The sequence below is a fragment of the Atractosteus spatula genome, chromosome 7 (assembly GCF_055471065.1).
Source record: "Atractosteus spatula isolate fAtrSpa1 chromosome 7, fAtrSpa1.hap1, whole genome shotgun sequence".
In the NCBI taxonomy this organism is placed as follows: Eukaryota; Metazoa; Chordata; class Actinopteri; order Semionotiformes; family Lepisosteidae; genus Atractosteus; species Atractosteus spatula.
This window is the reverse complement of record NC_142712.1, coordinates 60,771,921-60,793,391: the sequence shown is the minus strand read 5'-3', so window position 1 is coordinate 60,793,391 and position 21,471 is coordinate 60,771,921. Positions and strand designations below refer to the sequence as shown.

The following is a 21,471-nucleotide window of genomic DNA, read 5'->3' as shown; positions in this document are numbered from 1 at the left end:
TTAGAGCCGGTTTTGCCGCAAATGTGGCAAAAAGTTAGTAGTTTAAGTTGCAATATGCATACTGCGTGACAGTGAAAATTGTCATAAATCCTCCATATTTCAGTATTCCAGTGCATTGTTGAGAATGTGTTCAACTAAATTGTGCACTAATTTTCCATGATGCATTGTGCAACACAAGCAAAACACACTTCTCAAAGCTGGCAAGACATAACACAGTGCACAGAGAATTGAGCTTTTCTGAATTTATGTAATCTTTATGGAGCACAAAGTTGATCTTGGTAATTGAATTGGTAGCTGTACTACAATAATAGCACACTTCATTACTTTTTAATGGCAGGCTAATCATAGGCAGTTAAACCAGCTCAGACATACAATAAGGAGGTAGACAATGAGAGTCCCATTACAAGCTGTAATCTTTATTATGGGATAATAGCACATAAAGCACATCTAAAATCGATGTGTCCAATGCACTTTTAATAAAGGTAATATTAAAGGTACAGTTTCTAAGTACAATATAACAACATTCATATTAGAATGAAAAGTATTTAAAAGACAACATTAAATTTCTTATTTTCTTTACAGCTGTATTTACAAAATGAATCAAAATACTTATTTTTATATTTAGGAATCAGACAAGGAGGAGCAAAACTACTATAGTGAAGAGACTACTCCTAAAGAGAATTTAAAAGAGCTGGATAAAAAGTTATATGATCCTCTGTCCCCATTTTAAGATCAGTAGCAAACATCTGTTAAACCTATCTGTGACAACAGCAGTCCTGGCTGTTACTTTTCAAGACATCTTCTGCTTCAGTAAGGAAAAAAAACATCAGTTGGTCTAACATTTAAGAGCAAATGGAGCTATAAGTCCAAATATATTATATGCATATTTTTACCTAAAACTTTTATACAAACACATTTGGATTCTAGAAATGATGCTTTAGTTAGTTTTCTCTATTTGTTCAAATGTTTCCACTTCATCCACCCCACAGTAGATACTTTTTGAGTATACGCTAAAAAACCCCCATCAAGGATTGTCCTTTCCTTAAGACATCCACACAACTGTGTGAATTAAGCTGACAGTCTTCCGTTTACTAGCTAATGTCAACCAGAATTTACCCCTAGGAAATCTGACGGTTTTGAGTTCATTTTCGTCTTCATTAGAATAGTACAGGAAAAATTGTGTTTCATTATTGACACATAATACAGTACATTGTATTAAAAGATAATTTTCTGTTTTGTCAATGTATTTGACAGTTATACAAATGTGACAAACATTTTCTTTTGCCAATAGTAAAGACAAAATACGAAAATATTTCAAAATCCAGAACAGAATTTCTTAAGTTGTGCAAACACACTGTCATTCAAGATAAATGAAACCAATAAGAAAAAATAACAACAATTAAATATAATTTGTGCATCCTGCAACACTGAGAACAGATGGTTATTTATTATTGCAAGCATATTCTGGCTGATAATGGCTACAAAAAGAATGTCAAAATTGTAGAAAAGTTTCTATAGCACTGAAAACAATTTGTCTTGAAAAGTCTCGTATAATAACACTTATTAGACTGAGAGGTGTCTGCTTTTGAAAGCTTTTAGACTGTGTGCAGGCAACCTTTTTAAAACAGAACCTGTGTGTGAAACCAAGTGCCGCTGAAGCTGGACTTTTCTGAGAAAAAGCTCATTTTTTAAAGGTGTTCGGTTTGGATGATGAGGCCTAAAAAATGGCAATTTGTTTATATTAAATTCTAGTTGCCCCCATGTGAGGTAAAGGACTCAAATTATGTCCAGTTTTCAGACAGGCAAATACAAATATGGCCTAATTTTGTGTTAACTAAAGCAGGTTCGCCAGCCCTCCCAATGATTATGTGCCTCAGCTTCTGCCAGTGGGTCTCACAGTAGGGACTGCACTGTGATGAAAGAAACACAATACTGCTTTACGGTCAAAGTCAAATGAAGGCATTTTTGAAATCTGAAACACACAAAACACACATATTGCAAATCTGGCTTTTGTTAAACCGATCCTGCTTTGCTAATCATCTTAAAGTGAGAAAAAAAAGCCTTATCCCAAGACTAGCACTCTGATACAGGTACTTGCTGGGTATCATCATAATATTATCATTATTTATTTTTTATTATTAATAGTACTAATATTAATAATGCATCAATACTCAGTGAAATTAATAGGACAAATAGGGTGGCCTAGTCTAGGAATCAAGGTTTTGTTCACAAAAGTAACTTACCTAGCACCACACATCAGAATAACACAAAATAAATTTCAGCACACCCTACCTCTATCAAACTAAGTCTAAAAGAGAGTAGTATACTAAAACAGAGATATTGTACAGCATGTTTGTATTTAATCAACAGATAAATATTTGCACTGAGTAGACGTTTATAGCAGTATTTACTTCTTACCTATACAGACAGAAGTTATAAAGTTAACTCTATACATGTGATCAATAATAACATTAAATATTGTGACTCAAAAGCAGAAAGAGAGAGAGAGAAATAAAGATGTATACAGGCCATCTGAAGTTCTTAGTTCTCAGCGAAGGAACAGAACTAGTCGCTTACACATATTTAAAACAAAAAGAAAAAATGTGATAAATAAAAGGTTGTATTTACATGCAGATGCCTAAAACCTATGCACAAAAGATATTCAACGTTTATATTATTGCTTGACATTCGGTTATGGCTAGAAGTTTTTTTACTGTTTTTTTTCTATTTTATTTTTCATAACTATGCCTGTTGAACTTTGGAAATGAGAGTATTGTTAAAAGGTGCCATGAGATGGACTGATACAAATAATAAAAAAAAGGTACTAAAACAGGTAGAGACTTTACAAACTCACCACCGGACCCTGCACTTCTAAACTCCTTAAAGCCTTGTCTGGGGTTCGTCCTATGTCTTTAAATACACACACAAAACAAGCACACTAATAGCTGGGAAAACAGTGGCTAGCTCATAGAAAAGACACGCACCATTCCCTCACAGGTCACCTGGCAAACAGCAAGCACAAACAAAGGGAGCAGCCAAGCTAAGTTGTTCCCTCAGTCAAAAACAAGACAATGCCATTCATAAATGTTACAGTGCTAACCACATCTGGTGCTAAATTACAAGTTCCACTAAGTTCTTTATGGTCAAATTTGGCATTACAAAATTCCTAGCAGCTATTAATAAATAAATAGCTACTATGCTTGTAAAAGAATGATTTTTAAAGCTAGAATTAACTACAAACTGTTAATAATGTATTTTAACATTTGTTGTGAACCTAAGCCATGTAAAATGTCCCCAAAATCCCAAATCGTGTTGATGTATTTCAGTGTATGTTCTATATTGCTGTATAATACTCATGATGTATTTAACGCAACTGAAGTTGTTGCATTACTGTATTGTGCTGAAAATATGGCAGTACTCTTCTATGTTTTTTGAAGCTAATTATATTAATTATATTAAGTATTATAAAAATTAAATATTAAGTGAAGCAAGTAATATTAATATTAATATAATTTTATATAATGTAAATTAATATTAATTTCAATATCCTGGGAAAAATATGAAGAAATCCCAGTCAAGAACTTAATTTTAGTACCAGATCTGGCCACTCGTGGGCAAGTACTACATACAAGAATCCACAGCTATACACAAGTACCTCCGATTTAAGAGATGAACATGATTGTGTGACTTATTTTAAAAAGAAGAGAAATCCATGCTCTGCTTCTTTTCCAGTTGGTATTGCTTTTAAGAAACTCTTTCTGTAACAATTAACACGCAGTCAACTTGTATGAAAGGTACAGTTCTGGCTTAATAACATACAAACCATGTGCAGGGATAGTAGGAATCTGACTGTCACTATCGTAGACTCGCACAGCAGAAATGTGCGTCACATTCATGTACTGAAGGAGACATTGTTTAGCACCAGATAATTGAGATCGTCAGAAAGGGTGTTCATCTCACTACAGTTTGTATAAAAGAGGTTCCACTGCAGATTGGACGACTCCCTAGAACCCGTATTAATAATGCACAGCTAATGCAGAAGATCAATTAGTATGAAAAGCATAGAGGAAAATTCATTTGGCACTAAGTATAGTGGACTCTCCCTCACACATCCACCTGCTGAAAAAAGAGGACGACAAAAGGAGATCGTGGTTTTTAGGATGTTAAAAAAGTAAACAATAAACAAAAAGGAATTTTGACATTGTAAATAGAAACAAGAGCTGCTCTCATTTTACTATAACCAAAAAAAGCTTCTGAGGTTTAGCTGCATTTTGTTTCTGAAAAAAAGGGTCTGCAGGTTTTTTAGATACAGTACTTTTAGAAAGTGGCTTCTTTTCATAGTGGACAATCACTAATGCACTGGTAAACTGGCACCACACCCTAACATTTAAGTGGAACTGGTAACACAACCCAATAATGCTACCAATCCGTAAAATTAGGCCTTGCCGTAATTAATAATTTAAAAAAAGATGGAAAGGGCTTTCATCTTGCAATCCTGTATGCCAATATATCTTGGACTGGCCAGATTAACAAGGAAAAGGTCTGCACTCCTGAGTTGACTTTAGCATAGCCAATAAATGTAACAGCATGTTTTCAGAAGGTTGAGGAAATCAGGATCCCCAGAGAAAACCCTTGGAAATCTGGGGCAAACATGCAAACTCCGCATCCCAGCCCAAAACTGAACACAAGACCGGACCCCAGAACCGTGAGACAACAGCACTAAATGACACACCCTCCATGCTGCCTATATGTAATCACATTAAAATGCATCTTAATATCAGAACACTGTGACAAGTGCAGAATCTGGATCTGTTTATGCTTAAGAGGTATCAAGTGATAAAAACGTGGCAGTTAATTATAATCAGTCTCTCCTGTTCTCTGTTTGTGTCATTATGTTTTTCTTTTTTCTTAGGTTGTCAAACATGCAAACCATTTAAAGCACATTTCAACACCCATATCAAGCACAGAAAACTGGAACTGAATTCAAGCTGCACTTATCATTAAAAGTTTAAAGAAAATAAGTCAATGTTTTTTCTATATAAAAGCATTGCTTTCTCAAGTCATAGCTAAACTTTACCAAGCACTAAACTAAAAAAGAGGAAAGATTTCAGCTCAGCAAAATCTGCATTACTAGATGGTGCAATAAACCTTACAGACCTGCTAAATATTCATGCAGTATTACACAAATTGCATACTGCATTAAACAAATAGTTTTTAAAAATAATTTAATGAAGATCCTTCTGAATATGGCTGAATATTTTACTTAAAGAAATCCCTATAATTTCAACATCAACACAATGCAGCAAAATACATTTTGCCAAGTCCACTGTTACAATTTTGCAGCTAGAAACAGCTGTTACCTACTAGAATCAAATTGGCTGTCTTCTGCTTTAATACTTATTTAAGTTATTCTCCCTGAGCATAAATTTCATAATTCAATTCCCAGCTAAAACAATGGGCAAAATGTTCATATTTGTATGGATTGTCATTCACAGTTTTAGCATGTGCCTTTTATCTTTTGGATTCTTCAGAGAGCAGTGTCCATAAACTAACTGATGGTAGTGTAATTTCAATTAAAGGAAATACTGTCCACAGCAAACCACTTTTTCCTCTTTCAGCCTAGAACAAAACGGGGTATGTAAGTATTTGGTTGCCCTAGCACCCTTTTCACCATAGCATCAAATACATGAAAGATTTCAATGTTTCTTCATACAAATTGCATGAAAATGGTTCTATTATTACAAGCTCACAGTACTGCCAGACATGAGTTGCAAGTCCCCAATATTTATAGAAAGCACATGAAAATGCCACATAGGGAAAAATCAGAATTTGTTATCTTAAGTTATGAAATAATTTGCATTTTTATTTTAATATGGTCTTTCATTGAGATGTTTTGCATGTTTATAGATATTGCTGAAAGAACATTATCTATCAACCATTTTTTTCTGGGCATGCTGGGAAGCTTTCAGACTACATGGATTAATATTTCTGGGAAGGACTGTCTAAGAGCCCTGAAAAAATGCACAATGTGGAAAAATAAAATGATGTAGAAGGAATACTGGGGAATCAACATAACCCCGTCATCTGTCAGTGATCTTGTTTTGTTCTTAGAGCTTTGAAGACAATACTAGGAAACACAGGTAGATAACACACTTCAAGAATAGCTTTCTAGATCCAGTCTCTGTCAGGGTGTGCAAAAGCCTGTTTTATAACATGTTCATGTGTTCTGAAGGCTACTGAATGCATGAGTTCTGGCTGAGCCATCCCAGTCCCAAAGAAAAGAACTCTAATACTACATAAACATGGTTTAGCATGTAAATTGTTTCCTGGCCACTGTATGAAGAAACCAGACTGAACTATTCAACTGACATTCCTTAGCAAAAACAAATAAGAGAAGACAATAACAACATAACATCTTAAAAAAGAAACTGTAAAAATAACTGATTTTTTAACTTCCCTGAGGGATAACAGTACATAACGAGTTTGTTATGTACATATTGCACTACTGAGGAATGAAGGTCATGTGCAAAAAAAGCAACTGTGATACAAGCTTCCTACTCAAAAACCCTAACTCTGCTTCTTGTTTCCTGGAATGTCACAACACAAACACAACTTACTGACGGCAAAAACTTAACACAAGCATCTGCTATGGCACATTCAGGAACAAATGAAAAAGGTACAAGATATTTAGACAGACTTCGAAGGAAAAAGACAAAAATACTAACTAAAAAAACAACAAAAAATATATATTAAGATAACATTACTTTCTATCATTGTCTTGCATTACAAAATCTGTTTTCACAGACTACTTCTATTTATTGCAGGAATATTGTTAAGTGCCATCTGTTGCCTCTTCCTGTGTCTTAAGGGTTACAAAAATAGAAACTTTTTCTTCCAGACAAGGCTTTGAATATTGTATCTCTTTCTCTTTCAACAGCAAAACAGTGTTTTACTGTTGACTGACAAATACTTGTCAATGGCTAACACCTAACTCTTGAGAAGCAGTCACACTCAGAAACTCAGACATGCATGCGCACAAGGAGTGGAGAGTGAGATTGTAAAAAAAATCACAAACTTTGATCACAAAAGAACAGCCAAGCTTTCAAACAGAACTAGGACTGCTGATGTTCACAAATATAAATGTTCACATGTGTAACAGTAATAGTATTAGCTCTTATCTTGACACTTGTTTCCTATTGCCTTTGATAACACATTAAGGCTGCAGTCTTTTTATTTAGCCATTAGGTGGCACAATTGGATTTTAAAAATACAGAACTACTGCACAGTTACATCTGCTGAAATAAATCCAAACTGGCATGTTTCTGTGCAAGACCACTCACACTGTGGGAAGCTCAGTTGCTTGCTCCTTTCTCTCACAGTCAGGATGTAAAATAATTGTTAACCCTTTGTCTGACAGCTCACCAAAAATCTTGACACACAGAGTGTTAACGGACTTTACTTTTTATGGTAAATTATGCAATTGTCATTTTGACTCCTTTAGTTTCTGCTGCTTTTGTTTCTGTAATGTCTGATCCCAGGAGTGACAATTACATGGTTAATGTCTTGTTTGATTACTATGTGTGTTCTGCGTCATACTGGACTTGCAGACTGAATGTCAAAATTGATTTGTAATTTTACAGTGCAATGTTTATTAAATTAAAGGTGGCTAAACAAGATGACTTTGTGACCACTACCAGCAGACTTCAAGCGGCAGGCGAGATGTTGCCAGAAGCTATTTTGCAGTTACCATGTCAGACTGAGAGGTTGTGGCAAAAGAGCAACTCGGATGTAGCCCATTGGTGATAAAAACGCAAGATTTGGGGACTGTTTTGACAAGCTGACAACAAAAGTCAGGCCACAATGATAAAATATCTAGTATATAAGAATGTCTCCAGAGCAGAACTTTAGTTTCAAAAGCTGAAGTGACTTCTTGTTGGGGACTTTAAAAAGGTACCATGATATCAGCAGTGTAACATCTGCACAACATGCTTCTGTATCAGACATTTTTGCTGAACAGACTTAAGTGGGATACCTACAGTATAATTTCACTTTATTGATGTTGTGGACAATCAATGCTTCAGACTCACTACTTTAGATGGACACATTAAAATGTTCAAACTTAACAGTTACTGTCATTTTGTTAGCTCCAGAGTACATAGGTAGGGGTCTAACTGAAATCCAAAGGATGCCAAGGAACGCAGAATATTAAGTTTGACCCTGATTCTCTTAAAGCTTAGCATGTGGGGAGCTATTTCCAATAATTTCATAAATTATGTTTTTACAAAATATAAACTGAAGCCACTCTTTTTTTTCTCTCCCTTGCGCATTTAGTCGGACATGTATGTTTTTTGGCAGTGTTTGAGGAAAATGTCAACAGCCCTCTTTCATGAACAAAGGTGATGGATGAAAAAATATTGACGTCTCTGCTTCTCATAACCTCAACAGTATCCAGCTCTCTCAACACTGACACAGCAAAACTCGATGAATCAGCAGCATCAACATCTCTCTGGACTACCCTCCACAACTCTGTGGTTAAATTTGTATTTCTTGTGCACATGCAACACATCACTAGGTAATACACGAGTCTTAAATAAAATGAAGGTGCAAATGAAAGTGCCTTATCAATTCAACAATAAAGAATATTCTAACTACTAATATCATACATGTTATTTAAAATAGAATCTATAAACATGACTTTTTCTGTATAGTAAGTTCTAATGACTGAATACCCTGTAGCACATTATAAAACTGGTGGAATGGACCCTTTTTTTCTTTGTTGGTACCCTCAGTTTTACCAGGACACCACCCCAGTGAAGGATTAATAGCAGATGGCCTTACATGATTTCACTATGCAACCATGGAGGATGGAGTCTTTGACAGCTAAATTCATTATGTTTAAACTAGAATTACCAGAATTCTACATTTCATTTAGACGATTGTCCATCGAAAGGTGCAGTTTATATCGTGTTCGCCAACAGGCAGACTCCACACCACAGTGCTCTTTCAGCTCTCCGAGTCTTTTTGAGTTTGCATCTGAGCACTGCATATACGGAAAAAAAACCCCAACGGTTTTGAACCTGACCAAGAAATGCATATAGTTTCCATATCTTGATTACGTCTTTATTTGACATATCATAAAAGAGCCAAAGAATCCTATGCAGAAAAAAAGATATTTTAAGCCCAGAAAATGTATAGATCCGGGGATAATACACAATTTAAACAACACAATTCTCTATAAAATAAGAACAAATACCCGATTTGGCCAAATAAACCCTGTTTTAGTGATAGAAGTGAATGCGTCATTTTGCACTTTTGGCTTGAATCTTGAAAAACAGTCCTCTATCAAGAAAGAAAAGGAACAGCAAGTGACCATAGTGTACTTATTTGAAATTCCTTGGCCAAAAGAAAAACTAGAAACTCTAGGGAGAGACTTAGAAGAATGGAGGCAATTGAACATGACTTTAAGTGCTGACACATTAATGTAAAGCTGTGTAGTCAACAGCTTCAGAGCATTTCACGTCTGCCTGCTAATATGATTGAAATCATTTCAGTGAATTGGAATGGTTAAACCAGTGCCTATCCTGTAAAATAGTCGAGATGTTTGTTGTTGCTTTTTGCGGGATCAAAACAAGGTAAGCCAAAACCACATCAGTTCAATGTTCACAATTTCCGCAGTTAAGACGAGGAGGGGAAAAAGGACTACATGGAAACGATATGCATAAGGACAAGTTCAGTGTTGAGTAAGGTTTGATAAGCTTTTGTTTTTATCTCCTCTCCGATTTCCCCTGCACGTCAGTTCCCTGCCCCATCCACAGAGAGAAATACAAAACAGAAGAACAAAATCCCACAAATTGTGCAGCGTGTCGGCTCTCCTGATTTGCGCAGGGCACCGTAAAGTGTCTCAGATTCATTCAGCTCTGGCTCCTCCAACATTGCGGACAGCTTTCACACAAATGGGTGGCCGTTACCCATCGACAGGCATCGACTGCTCGAAGTCCGAACCAAAAAGCTCCTTATATAAGGGTGGGAAATGGGCACGCACAATGTCCGGGTATATTGCTTTGAAAGCTGTCAGCTTCTCTGTATGCCTGCTACACAATGCTCGCAGTGTAGATACTTTGCATATCAACTGTGAATTAAATACAAAAAAGAAACAGCATTTAGAGGTGAACATGTTTTATACTTCAAGAGTTGATGGCCACATTCAGAAACATTTACAGCACATTTGTCAGTTTTTCTAACTAATATTCATTCACTATGGGAATACTGCTTTGAAAATACAAATAAACCATTATCAAACTTATCAAAACAGACTTTTCTTTAATGACCTCTCTTCTTCTCACTGCCTTTGTTCAAAATAAATTTTGTGATTTCATTAAAAAATTGTAATACTAAGACAACAACGCTCTCATAATATGGTGAAATGTAAATGGATATTATATATATATATTCAACAGGAACAAACATATCCAATGTCCTCAGTACAACTGTTAAATGTAGGCATTTAAAATGATTGCCTACAGAAATACCATACATAATATTAAATCTAAGGTAATATATTTCCAGTTTGAAATGCAAGGCATGCACTGGTCAGACACCTGCATGAACAGAAAGTGAATGTTTCCATGATGCCAAACCATTAAAAAAAGAACAATACCTTTGTTAATATCCCATCTTCTCTGTGGTTCTTTTGCAGAACATGCTGAAGAGCCAGCTGGATTTTCTGTTGGAGCTTTTCCACTTTCACCTTTTCTTGAAGCCATGACCGATCTAGCAACAAGATTCAAGAAATTTGGCATCAGGCCTATGGGATTCTTTATCAACATTTTGTGTCACACTTATGGCTTGAGATCTTAGCTTTCAAGGCAAAATAATCAAGAACAGATTGAGTTCAAAGTGCTACTTTTAGACCTTTCTGCTTATGCAACCAGTGAAGTTAGAGGAACAACATCTGAAACCTCTGAAAGGTCAACAGAAAGGCAAACCTGCTTATGAGTGTCAGATGGTGATACGAGAGAAAAACTGAAAAAGCCGTGATTAAGGAGGTCAGCAACTGATCATAAATCTGGGTGATTCTAAACTGGAGAGAAAAACAAAGAGGGAATTTATGTTTAGCTCTATAAATGTGAAAAGTGTATGTTGCACGAATTATCCAGGTGAAGAGTGCAATTTACAAACGCTTGTTATGATGTTCCAGCAGTGAACAGCATGGCTGAATCACACTACAAGTACTAAACTGTTTGATTGCTTAATGAATTGCTTACCTGCAGACATCAACACAAACGCGGAGAACAATGCAATCTCATCCTCAGACAGGTGCATAGAACACAAATTCTTTCCAAACTCAAAGACGGAGCTGATCAAGTCATCACAGCCTGACAAAGCAAATGCACAGACAGAGAAGAAACATGAACAACAAAGGCAAAAAGTCTTCCATTTCCACAGTTTTGAAGTTACGGTTTTAATAAGGGAGAGGTGTCCTTGCATACAAATGATATTGCCTTGACATGAAAGAACAACTGCAGCACAGCAAGCATGTCATTTTACGAAATCTGTGTAGTTTAATCATATTTTGGCAGCCACTTCTTATTAGACAACAAGGAATGAGGTCACTATTTCAACTTTTTTCTTGTTAAATCAATTATTGGGAATTCACAAAGACACAGGAAGAAGCCTTCATTACTTCCCTCATCTCAGAACCCATTCTGTACCACTCAGAACAGTGGAATGCTTGTTAGTGTGGCCATGCCACATGATATTTTATAAAAAAGCACTGTTCTTTATCATCCAAGCCACACACAGAGAATCAAGATGTACCCAATTAAAATAGTGCAACATTGCTCAGAATCTGGCTTCCTTCATTCACTCAGAGCAGACGGACAGTGTAATGAGTGCTGACGCTGCTCCTGATGACGATGATAATAACGACAATAAATTGAAAAGGCTTCAACTTAATTGTCCCACTTGAGTTCCCTCTTCCAAAGCCTCAGTAAATCCTCATGATACAGTACATGTGTTTTGCATTAGTTATGCATTTTTATTAGTAGTAATAGTAGAAGTACTGGAAGTAAACAATATCTATTTTTTTCATTAGAAGGTTGTGCTGCACTGCACTATAAAATAAAAATATTTAGCTCAAAGAAATTAGATAAACCTATTATTTCCCGGCATTGAAAATCATCAAGAACATTAAGGTTTATAGTACAATGTCTACTGATGTAATGAGTTACTAGAAGGGATGTAGAATTTCTTAAATTTTATGTAGAATTTCTTGATCGAGGCTACAAAAACATTGTTTTAAAACCACACACGAAAACCATACAGAAAACTACAATTTTACTTTAACACACTGTACCAGGACCACTGTTACTGAGCTGCATCGGCAGAAGTTCTTGTCAGCTCTTAGATCCTTAATAGTGTCTTCTAGCATTTTCACCTGATTTCTCCCTGCCTGGAGTTCTACTCTTAGCTTTCACCTAAAAGTATGTCTCTTTATAAACCATTGCAAATAATCGGAGTATCTGTAATGTCATTTGCACTTAACATGGTACAGGATTATATATGTTGTTATATTGTGTTATGTAGTATTTATCACAGTTATGACCATGAGTGTTTTTTAGCCTCACTCATGTAAAGCTTGAAGAAAATAGACAATGTTTAATTCAATTACATAAATATAATTTACTTCCAAACATTTTTATTAAACCTTCAAATTAAAATAGTTTTTTTTCAAGCAAAGCACTACCTAGTTATATGGCCATTCAGTCATCTCCTGACCCTTTGACAGGGTATACAGTACTTCTAGGTCAAAGCTCTTACACGTGGAAGAAAAGAAGTTTGTCTTAATTGAAGATAAGAGGTAACTTAAAATCACTCATCACAGAGACATGGTCCATCATGTCTGGGTAAGAGCACAGCTGTCAGTGTGTTACCTGAGCTGGCCCCTTTACATTAGTCACAATCACTGCCCTGCCTGGGTGAAGGTCTCCACAAGACACACGATGAGTAACAAGAAACGAAAAAACAAAACCTTGGAGTTTCACCCTAATCAAATACTCACCTAATGATTTAAAGACCTCCGGGCCAGCATACTTTCCATCAAAATAGACTGTGTTGTTTTGTGAGTCAAAGGCACGGCACATTCTGACAAACACAACTTCCAAAGAACCTAAGGAAGGCGGGAGACATGGCATGATTAATATTATTTAATTTCTTGTTTCTTTCAGCATGAACAGCTGCAGGCCCTCCAGTCATACGGGCCAAAGACTTAACACAGTAATTTGCACTCCATGTTTTTTCAAGTGTTTCCATGTATTCTGCCTATTGTTTGCCTAACTTTATGGTAAAAGGCCATAATAATGCTGCCAAAAACTAAATACTAATATTCCATATACCCCATAGAGCACAAGACTGCAACCGTAAGCATATCAATGTTTATGTACAAGCCATGTTGAATTTTCAGCCACAAATGTGTACCAAATGTTTTTTCTTAAGCTCACAGGCTGTAGACAGCCATGTAAAATCTTAGTAAGTAGCAAGCAGTTTGAAAGCCATGATGAACTGTGGTTACAGCAGTTATGATGACCAATGAGACTAGATTATAATATAAGAAAGATGGAGTGACAACCACTGCATCTATGAGATTTCTGTGGTTTAAAATGTGAAGTTCAACTCTAGATATATGTCACTAATTCTTTATTTACATCACAATTGCAATTCTATTAAAATCAAGATCGATTTGAAAAATAACCACAAGTGTCACATTTTTCTGCAATATAGAATATTTTTTCTTTCGACCTGATTCAAGCTGGTTCAAGACAGAGTGAAGGAAATAGATGTTGTTACAGAGTCAGCGGTTCAACCACTCTTATTTCCTTTGTTACATATCTTACACAACGATACGCCCTGCATTTACTGTAAACAAAGAGACATCAGAGGATAACAGTGTCACGGTTGTTGACAAAGTCTTCAGTACCCTCACATAAAATGACATTGAATAATGTCAGGTCACTTTATTCAATAAATTCAAAAGGCTTCACCACAGAATCTTAACAGGTTATTTATGAGACAGTCACCTATGTAAGCCTTTGCCCCAGGCCTGATTTTATATTTAATAACTACTGCTATTTTATTATATCTTTAGTAGCTATTTTATTGAATAAATACTGTTATTGTAGTATATTTGTATTAGCTATTTTTACAAGAATGCACCCAAAAGGTACAGGGCTGTAAAACCATGTAATAAAATCACTGTATTTACTCAAGTAAAAGATGGATTTGAGTACTATGCTATTTTGGTCTAAATGACAATGAGATGTCCATAAAGGCATGGTGCTGAACTTAATAGAAGACAATATTAATAAAAAATAAGTCTTTCTACGGTAGGGCATCAGCACTATAAATTTATATCCTTTCAGGATAGTTTTTCCTTATGAATCTTTATAATAAAGTGTATGAGTATCTTTTTTACGTCAGGCAACATGATTATGAAGACAGATATGATTAATATATTAATTCTAACAGACGCATAGATAAATATGGTGCTAAAGAAAAGCTACAGGTTTAAGATAAGAAAAACACGAACGAAACTGAAACCTCCAGCAGTACCTTCTGCAGACACATCACTTGCACCTTGCACAGGGAATAGATTAGCACACTGTACCTGCTTTAAGAAGCACTATCTGATCATTCTGGCACAGCTCCATGAAGCCATCGATGCGTTTGGCAAACTCAACCACATACTGAATAGCCTCTGTTATTTTGATTGCACAAAGCTGCCACATGACCTCTCTGGGCTAAAAAAAACAGCAAAAATATTTCATTAACTGACTTAAATGAATTGGTTAAACCAATGTGTGTTTCATTAGTGAAAAACAAAAAGAAAGAAGTAGGAGTCACAGTGTTTGAAAAGTGAGACAGAGGGTTGGTTTTTGTACCTTGTTTTGATAGTTTTCAACTTCTTCCTGCAGGTAGGCCTGCCAAGTCATCTGCTGGAGTTCTTCTCTTAAGTACTGACACGTTTCCATATGAGACTTAGAGATATTTTGTGCCAGATGTTCTGGAGGAAAAAAAAGAGACAACATTACTCAAACCATTAAAGACATTAAATCAGATTATACTTTTACAAATAATTATTTTAAGTGTAACTATGAATGGGTTCATAGTTACAGTAAACTTAAAATATAACTTCATTAACACACTGCACCTGATATAAAATGCAGTTTACAGTATCTCTTCATGAGGCGCCAGAAATTAAGAAAGAGTGGGGTGGATATTGTTGCGTTTTACGTATTGCTATTCTTAACAAGGAAGAAAAAATGGACATTTACAATATATACGCTGTCTTCGAGAACCTATCTTGTCAAAAGGGTAGATTTAGAATCTACATCAATGACAAAAATCAAAATCCCAAAGGGGTGAGGAGTTGCATGACATTGCCTCCCCGAAACAAAGGTCATTTTGGCTCTTGGAAGAAAAAAAATTAATCGTTTTTTTTTTAAATACATTTGTTAAAAGAAAAGGGATCTAAAGCACTAGGGAAACTAAAGAAAAAGGAGATTTCCCTTGACATATGCCCTGTCGGATTTTGATTGGCCCTAATTACTGGAAACTAATTACAAAAAAACTGTTTTAATGAGTCTTTGAGATGAGTTTTCGGCCTCCTGCTATTTTAAGCCGTCTTCGTGTTATATACCCACCCCAATATCCTGTTCTCACATGCTCCCCTCCTCTCGAGCCTCACCTAGCTCTGCCATGGAGACGGTGGGGGAGGTTTCCCCGTTCGTGAAGGAGCAGTACGGGAAGAAGCCCGAGCCGGGCGCGAAGTCGCAGAGGGGCTCAGGCTTGATGCCGTTGATGTCCAGCCCGGACTGGTCGGGGGAGGGCTGGATGTCCAGGTAGAAGCTACTGACGGCCGAGTCGGCCTTGCTGCCGTCCGGCGTGTGCCCGTCGATGTAGCTGCCGAGGTCGTCGTGCAGCTCTGTCAGCCCGTTGGTGGAGAGGCCATATGTGGGTGTCAGCGGCTCCGCCTCACCTGGCTGCTGCTGGTGGTCTCGCTGCTGCTGCTGCATCCGGTGCTTCTGCACCTCGGCGTACAGGCTGTCCCTCTGCTTCTTAGACATTCTGCCAAACTTAACCGCTGTGGAGTTAAGGGAGAGGCATGAATGCATCTGCACAACCCTTGATTTCTTATCTCATTTGCTGTTAATAATAATTGCTTACACTTATACAGCTCTTTTCTATACTCCATTCAAGGTGCTTTACAGGCAGTGGGGTCTCCCCTCCGCCACCACCAGTGTGCAGCCACACCTGGATGATGTGGCAGCAGCCATAGTGCGCCAGAACACTCACCACACAGCAGCTATTAATGGGGAGGAGAGCAGAGTGATGAAGCCAGTTCAGAGAGGGGGATTATTAGGAGGCCATGATTGGTAAGGGCCAGTGGGGAAATTTGGCCAGGAAACCGGGGTTAACCGGTGTCTTTTAGAGAAATGCCTGGGATTTTTAATGACTGCAGTCAGGATCTCAGTTTTATGTCTCATTTGAAGGACAGCACCTTTTTGACAGTATAATGTCCCCATCGCTATACAGGTGCATTAGGACTCACACAGACCCACTAAACCTCATTTGGATCTGGTTACCCTGGGATCTGCAGAAGTCATTTTGCTGATTGTCAGTAAGTGTGAATGGAAGGACATCTAAGCAGTGCTCTGAAGCAGTGCTCTCCCAAGCCTATGGAATACAATGTACTTCCTTTCTCACTTCTGCAGGATTAGCCTTGATGAATAGTTTTACATGTAACATTTGCAGGTACACACAGAATGGGAAACCAAATCCTAAGCAGAAACATCAACAGAGAATCCCTAAGGACACACATCACAGGATATAAAAACAAGCCATAAATTAAATGACAGTAGATACAGCTCCATAATGATTTTTTTAGTGAAAAAAATATTTTGAACCTCAGAAATTCCAATTATAGCTACTGATTGTTTCTTCCTGAGTGTCTAAGAAGACTAATCTTGTAATTTTGCCAGCTCAAAAATTATTGTAGGTACTCCAACACAAGTGAGGAATACTGGGTTCACTGTAGCTGTGAGTCACCTTGCCTGTCTAAACTCTCAGACTGCCTCAGTCTCTGAAGGGCTGGCTTGATTACAACAAGAGTCTGACCTTCACACCTAGCAACCCCAGTCCTACACAATGCACACCTTATCACACCACCACACTAGTGAAAAAATTACAAAAAAGAAAGCAAATCTGCTATAAAGAACCCCCAGGTTTCTGTGACCCCTTGTGAATTTCTACACAGGTCTTTCTGCCTCTCACAGGGTTTTGAACAGTAAGAGAGTACCTAGTTTTAGAGTTCAAACAAATCAGGAAATAGTAACATGTTGTTTCATTGCCCGTGCAGTATGCCACAACACATTATTGTCACAGTGTTTTGAAAACTTTGTAAGGTGATTTAATTATGATTTTAATTAATTTTGACTCATTTAATAACACTTCTAAACACAACTTTTCATCAAAAAGTCACTGCTGCAGAATTTGACAAGTTCCTCCACAACAACATTTGTGTCCTTTCGGATTTAGGAAATTTTGCTGCTGATTTCTGTAGGGACTACAGTATTAAGAAAAGCAGATAATTTGCTAAATAACAGCCAATATGACACCTCTAAAGACTAACAAGAGTTTAGAGTGAAGAGATACATAGGAACAAGTAGAGTTTAACACCACACCAAATTTTTTTGCTTTATTTTATTTTTCTATCGTTGAATTGATCTTTACTTGTTCCTTAGCACAGCAGCGACTTCAGAAGCATTTCTATTGCATATGTAAAGCATACTGTACATTTTGCTAATTTACTAAGGACGTAGAGTAAAAAGTTAATAAATTAAACTGTTGCACAGCTGCATCACACGTCTGGAAGGGATTTATTATTTTAGGATTATTACAAAAGTAGCAGCATGATGTTTTCTGCTAGCAATGCTACAGATAAGGCCAATAACATTGATTGCCCTCACTGAGACTGGATTATGCTTTCTCCAGAGATTCCGAGTTGAAACAGTTTTTATAGTGAGTGTAAGTCGAGGGCACCAAACCCCAGTGGCCACACAATGACGGGCGCCCTGCACATACCATCCCGTGACATGCCCACCGCCAAGCACTTCTGCAGCCGGCAGTGCTGGCAGCGATTGCGACTGGTCCGGTCGATCAGACAGTTTTTCTGACGAGGACAGGAGTACGTGGCGTTGCTCTGCTGACTTCGCCTGAAGAAGCCCTGGGGAGTAACCCGCAAGAATAATGTGAGCGTCTCAGCTTGCCAGAACAACACAGGGAAGGACAGTAGTCACAACCTTCATGCAAAAGTTCACAGCATCTGGCATCTCCTAAACAAAATAAAATAACTGAAGATCCATTCATCCATCCATTTTCTAACTGGTTTATCCAGTACAGGGTCATGTGGGATCCAGAGCCTGTGCGGGAAAGCAATGGGCCTTAAGGCAGGACACACTCTGGGCAGGACGTCAGTCTATCGCAGGGCAGACAGGCAGAAACACACACACTCGCACCAGGGTCAGATTTCCCAGAAGCCAATCGACCTAACAGCACTCAGAGGAATCCCACACAAGCATGGGGAGATCATACAAACTCCCCGTAGAGAGCACCCCAGGAACTGAACCCAGGGCCCCAGCACTGTGTGGCAAACCACTGCCACCACGCCACCCAGAATAATATTTATAGAGTTCTAATTTTAACGTCATTTTATAAATACCAATTGTTCACATTTGATCCCAAATAAAAATGGGTATTTGGGTGTAGAGGACATGAAGTCTCTTAAGATCACTTCTTCCTGCAGTTTGGCATTTAAAGTAACTTTCCAAAGCGCTTTCCATTTCGATGCAGTCATCATGGAAGCCTGTATGTTACAATGATTCACAGACAGGGGCCAAGCCTTTTGACTCCCAGAAAAATGAACCCCAGCTGCTCAATGCACCCCCACCCCTTTAGGTAGCTGTTGAATGCGAGGTGCTGAGCAATTTTAGGCGACAAATGGTAGAAGATGTTTATGTTTTGCTTTAGAGGCAGTCAACCACCATATGCTGTTATTTTTCCTTCTGCTGTAATCTGTTAAAAATGAAAGTGGGGGTAGCGAGTGATGTGTTGTGGTGAGGTCACAATTGTCACTTAACATGTTTCAGTCACTGCAGCGATGAGGGCTTGCACACTGATTTCATACTTCATCTTTTGACAATTTTGTACTTAATGAATTGATTCTAGCAGATCATTAACATACCCCATTCGACTGCTCGATACACATATGTCTTAATTAGTTGCTCATTGGCTGTTTAATTACAAGAAAACAGCTGACAGCTGCCAAGTTGCCTTCTAATGGCAACCATTATGAAACTGGGGTATAACTACTGGTGACAAGCAGGACTTTTTCATAATGCTATGATTTATGGTTAGAACTCATGTACTTGCACATATCATTAAGTGCTACTATGCCTGAAGTAATTAGCAATCATTAAAGATACATTTCAGCAGTTTATTCTGCTGCTTTCATTTTATTTAAACCTGTGTCTTAGAGAGAGAACAAGGTTTTGTCTGTGAAAGGGGCCCTGTCTTTCTCAAAGCATGAAAACAAAAGTACTGTCAGCTTGCTGAATGCTAATCAGTTGCTAGGAGAGTTAGCTATGCAAAAGGGAGGAAAAAAATAGCAAACTTTCCTCTTGCATATTAATGGTGTTTTCATATAGGGTTAACAGAATATATTACTAGAACATAAAGGGTTAATCATTCCTTAGAATTTCAAGCACTCCCTTTTATTACTGGTAATTATTAGAATAATGACTCCAAAAATAAGATTAGAATTAAAATAGATTGCATTAAAGAAAACAGAATTTTGTGAAAGTTGAAATGAAAAAAAGGAAATATTGTCATATGGGCACTGGGAAGCCTTCTTAAAACATTTCAGATCTCAAACACCTCAAACTGAATGGGAAAGAAACACGATAACAGAACTCAAACTGAGACCTGCGAATTCTCATCACAGCATAAAAACCTGACCGGTTTCATAATGATCTTTTTTTTCCCCCGTTTCCACCCTAATCGCTCAGAAGTACTTTAAAATCTTTTCGAAACTCAAAAACTTCAAATCCAAGCAGACGATGTTCTCAAAGCCGTTTCTGAGTCACACAAGGAGTGGAGCTGAGAGAACAGCAGAAGAGAAGTCAGAGGGACGATCACTAAAACTCTAATGACAGCATGTAGGAGAGAAGCCGCCCTCCGTTTCCAGGAGAGCCAGCTTACCTTGCAGCCTTCACATGTTATCACACCATAATGGATCCCTGATGATTTATCTCCACAGATCTTGCAAGGAATAATTTCGATTTGAGCTGGAAGAGAAGAAGAAAGAAAAAGTTTCAGAATCACATCAGATGCCACCTACCACATCAAAGAAACGCACATTGTTTAACATTTGAATGCGAACCGTTGTTCGGAAACTTCTGATTTTGTTCCCCACACGTTCTTCTGAAGTCAAAATCGCCTTGTTTTTTTAAGACATGTTAAACTTACAACTCGGGGACTAGTTTCGAGTCATGAAAGTCATGGTCTAAGGTCTCCAAGCTAGAAGGCTGAGAGTTTAAACTCCTGGCAGTGACAGAGCTGCTGTAGTCTTGAGTAAAATACGTCACCTGCAGTAAATTGCTCTAGCAAACGCTATTGTATAAATGGTATACAGTATATATACATACATGTGCATGACAATTGGTCATTGTAAGCTCTGTAAGTTGCTGTGTATAAATTGATAGTAAAAACTCTTCTCTCGTTGTGATAAGTGATGAGTCCTGTGGAATTTGAGAAAGAGGTAAGTAGTAACATAGACTCTTAAACATTATAGAAAGGAACATCCTTTACTCTATTACTAATACTAGATTTCAGGAATAGGCTTATGACCTCAAACTAAAGGTCTATTCAAGCCTAGTGAAAGATCTGTTTCGCTGAGAAAAGACGTTTATCCAATACCGTACTTCAGTGCAAAGTCTCCTTTTTTACACTGTAATATCTTCAGTGAGTGAAAGATCAAATGGCTTTGCCAACATGAAACCCCCCAAAAAATTGCCTAGATTAAGGTCCTAAAACTATAACCATTGTGAGTCAGAAGACCTTTTCGCTGACATTGGGGGGTTGTCTTTAACTTTCCTACAACACAGCATACAAAACAACATTTTCATTTCTGTGTTCATACACTTTTGTGTATTAAATTCTGTTTTTTACTGACATGGATTTACACCATTTCAAACTGCAAAGGAGAGTTTTAATTAATTAAGCCCAAATCAATCTGACATTGAAACAGTACAACACAAGAAAAGTCTATACTGAACTTATTTAGTGATGTGAAGCTATATAGGTGAGACTGTGCAGCATGATCTAAGTACTGTATGTTTCTATTAGCCTGGAAAAGTT

The 21,471-nt window shown here is 37.3% G+C and overlaps 1 protein-coding gene across 2 annotated transcripts in view; it reads right to left on the bottom strand.

The window, feature by feature from the left end:
- Positions 1-398: 398 nt before the first annotated feature.
- Positions 399-21,471, bottom strand: part of roraa (RAR-related orphan receptor A, paralog a) — a 266,296-nt gene continuing 245,223 nt past the window's right edge. For both annotated transcript variants that reach the window (XM_088922048.1, XM_088922049.1), the window contains 9 exons: positions 20,314-20,399; positions 18,139-18,280; positions 15,743-16,138; positions 14,937-15,058; positions 14,663-14,795; positions 13,061-13,168; positions 11,265-11,375; positions 10,658-10,770; positions 399-10,129 (listed from right to left, as the gene is read on the bottom strand). In XM_088922048.1, coding sequence (XP_088778174.1) covers positions 9,965-10,129; positions 10,658-10,770; positions 11,265-11,375; positions 13,061-13,168; positions 14,663-14,795; positions 14,937-15,058; positions 15,743-16,138; positions 18,139-18,280; positions 20,314-20,399 — 1,376 coding nt within the window. In that variant the 3' untranslated portion in view covers positions 399-9,964. The remainder of the gene's footprint in view (positions 10,130-10,657; positions 10,771-11,264; positions 11,376-13,060; positions 13,169-14,662; positions 14,796-14,936; positions 15,059-15,742; positions 16,139-18,138; positions 18,281-20,313; positions 20,400-21,471) is intronic.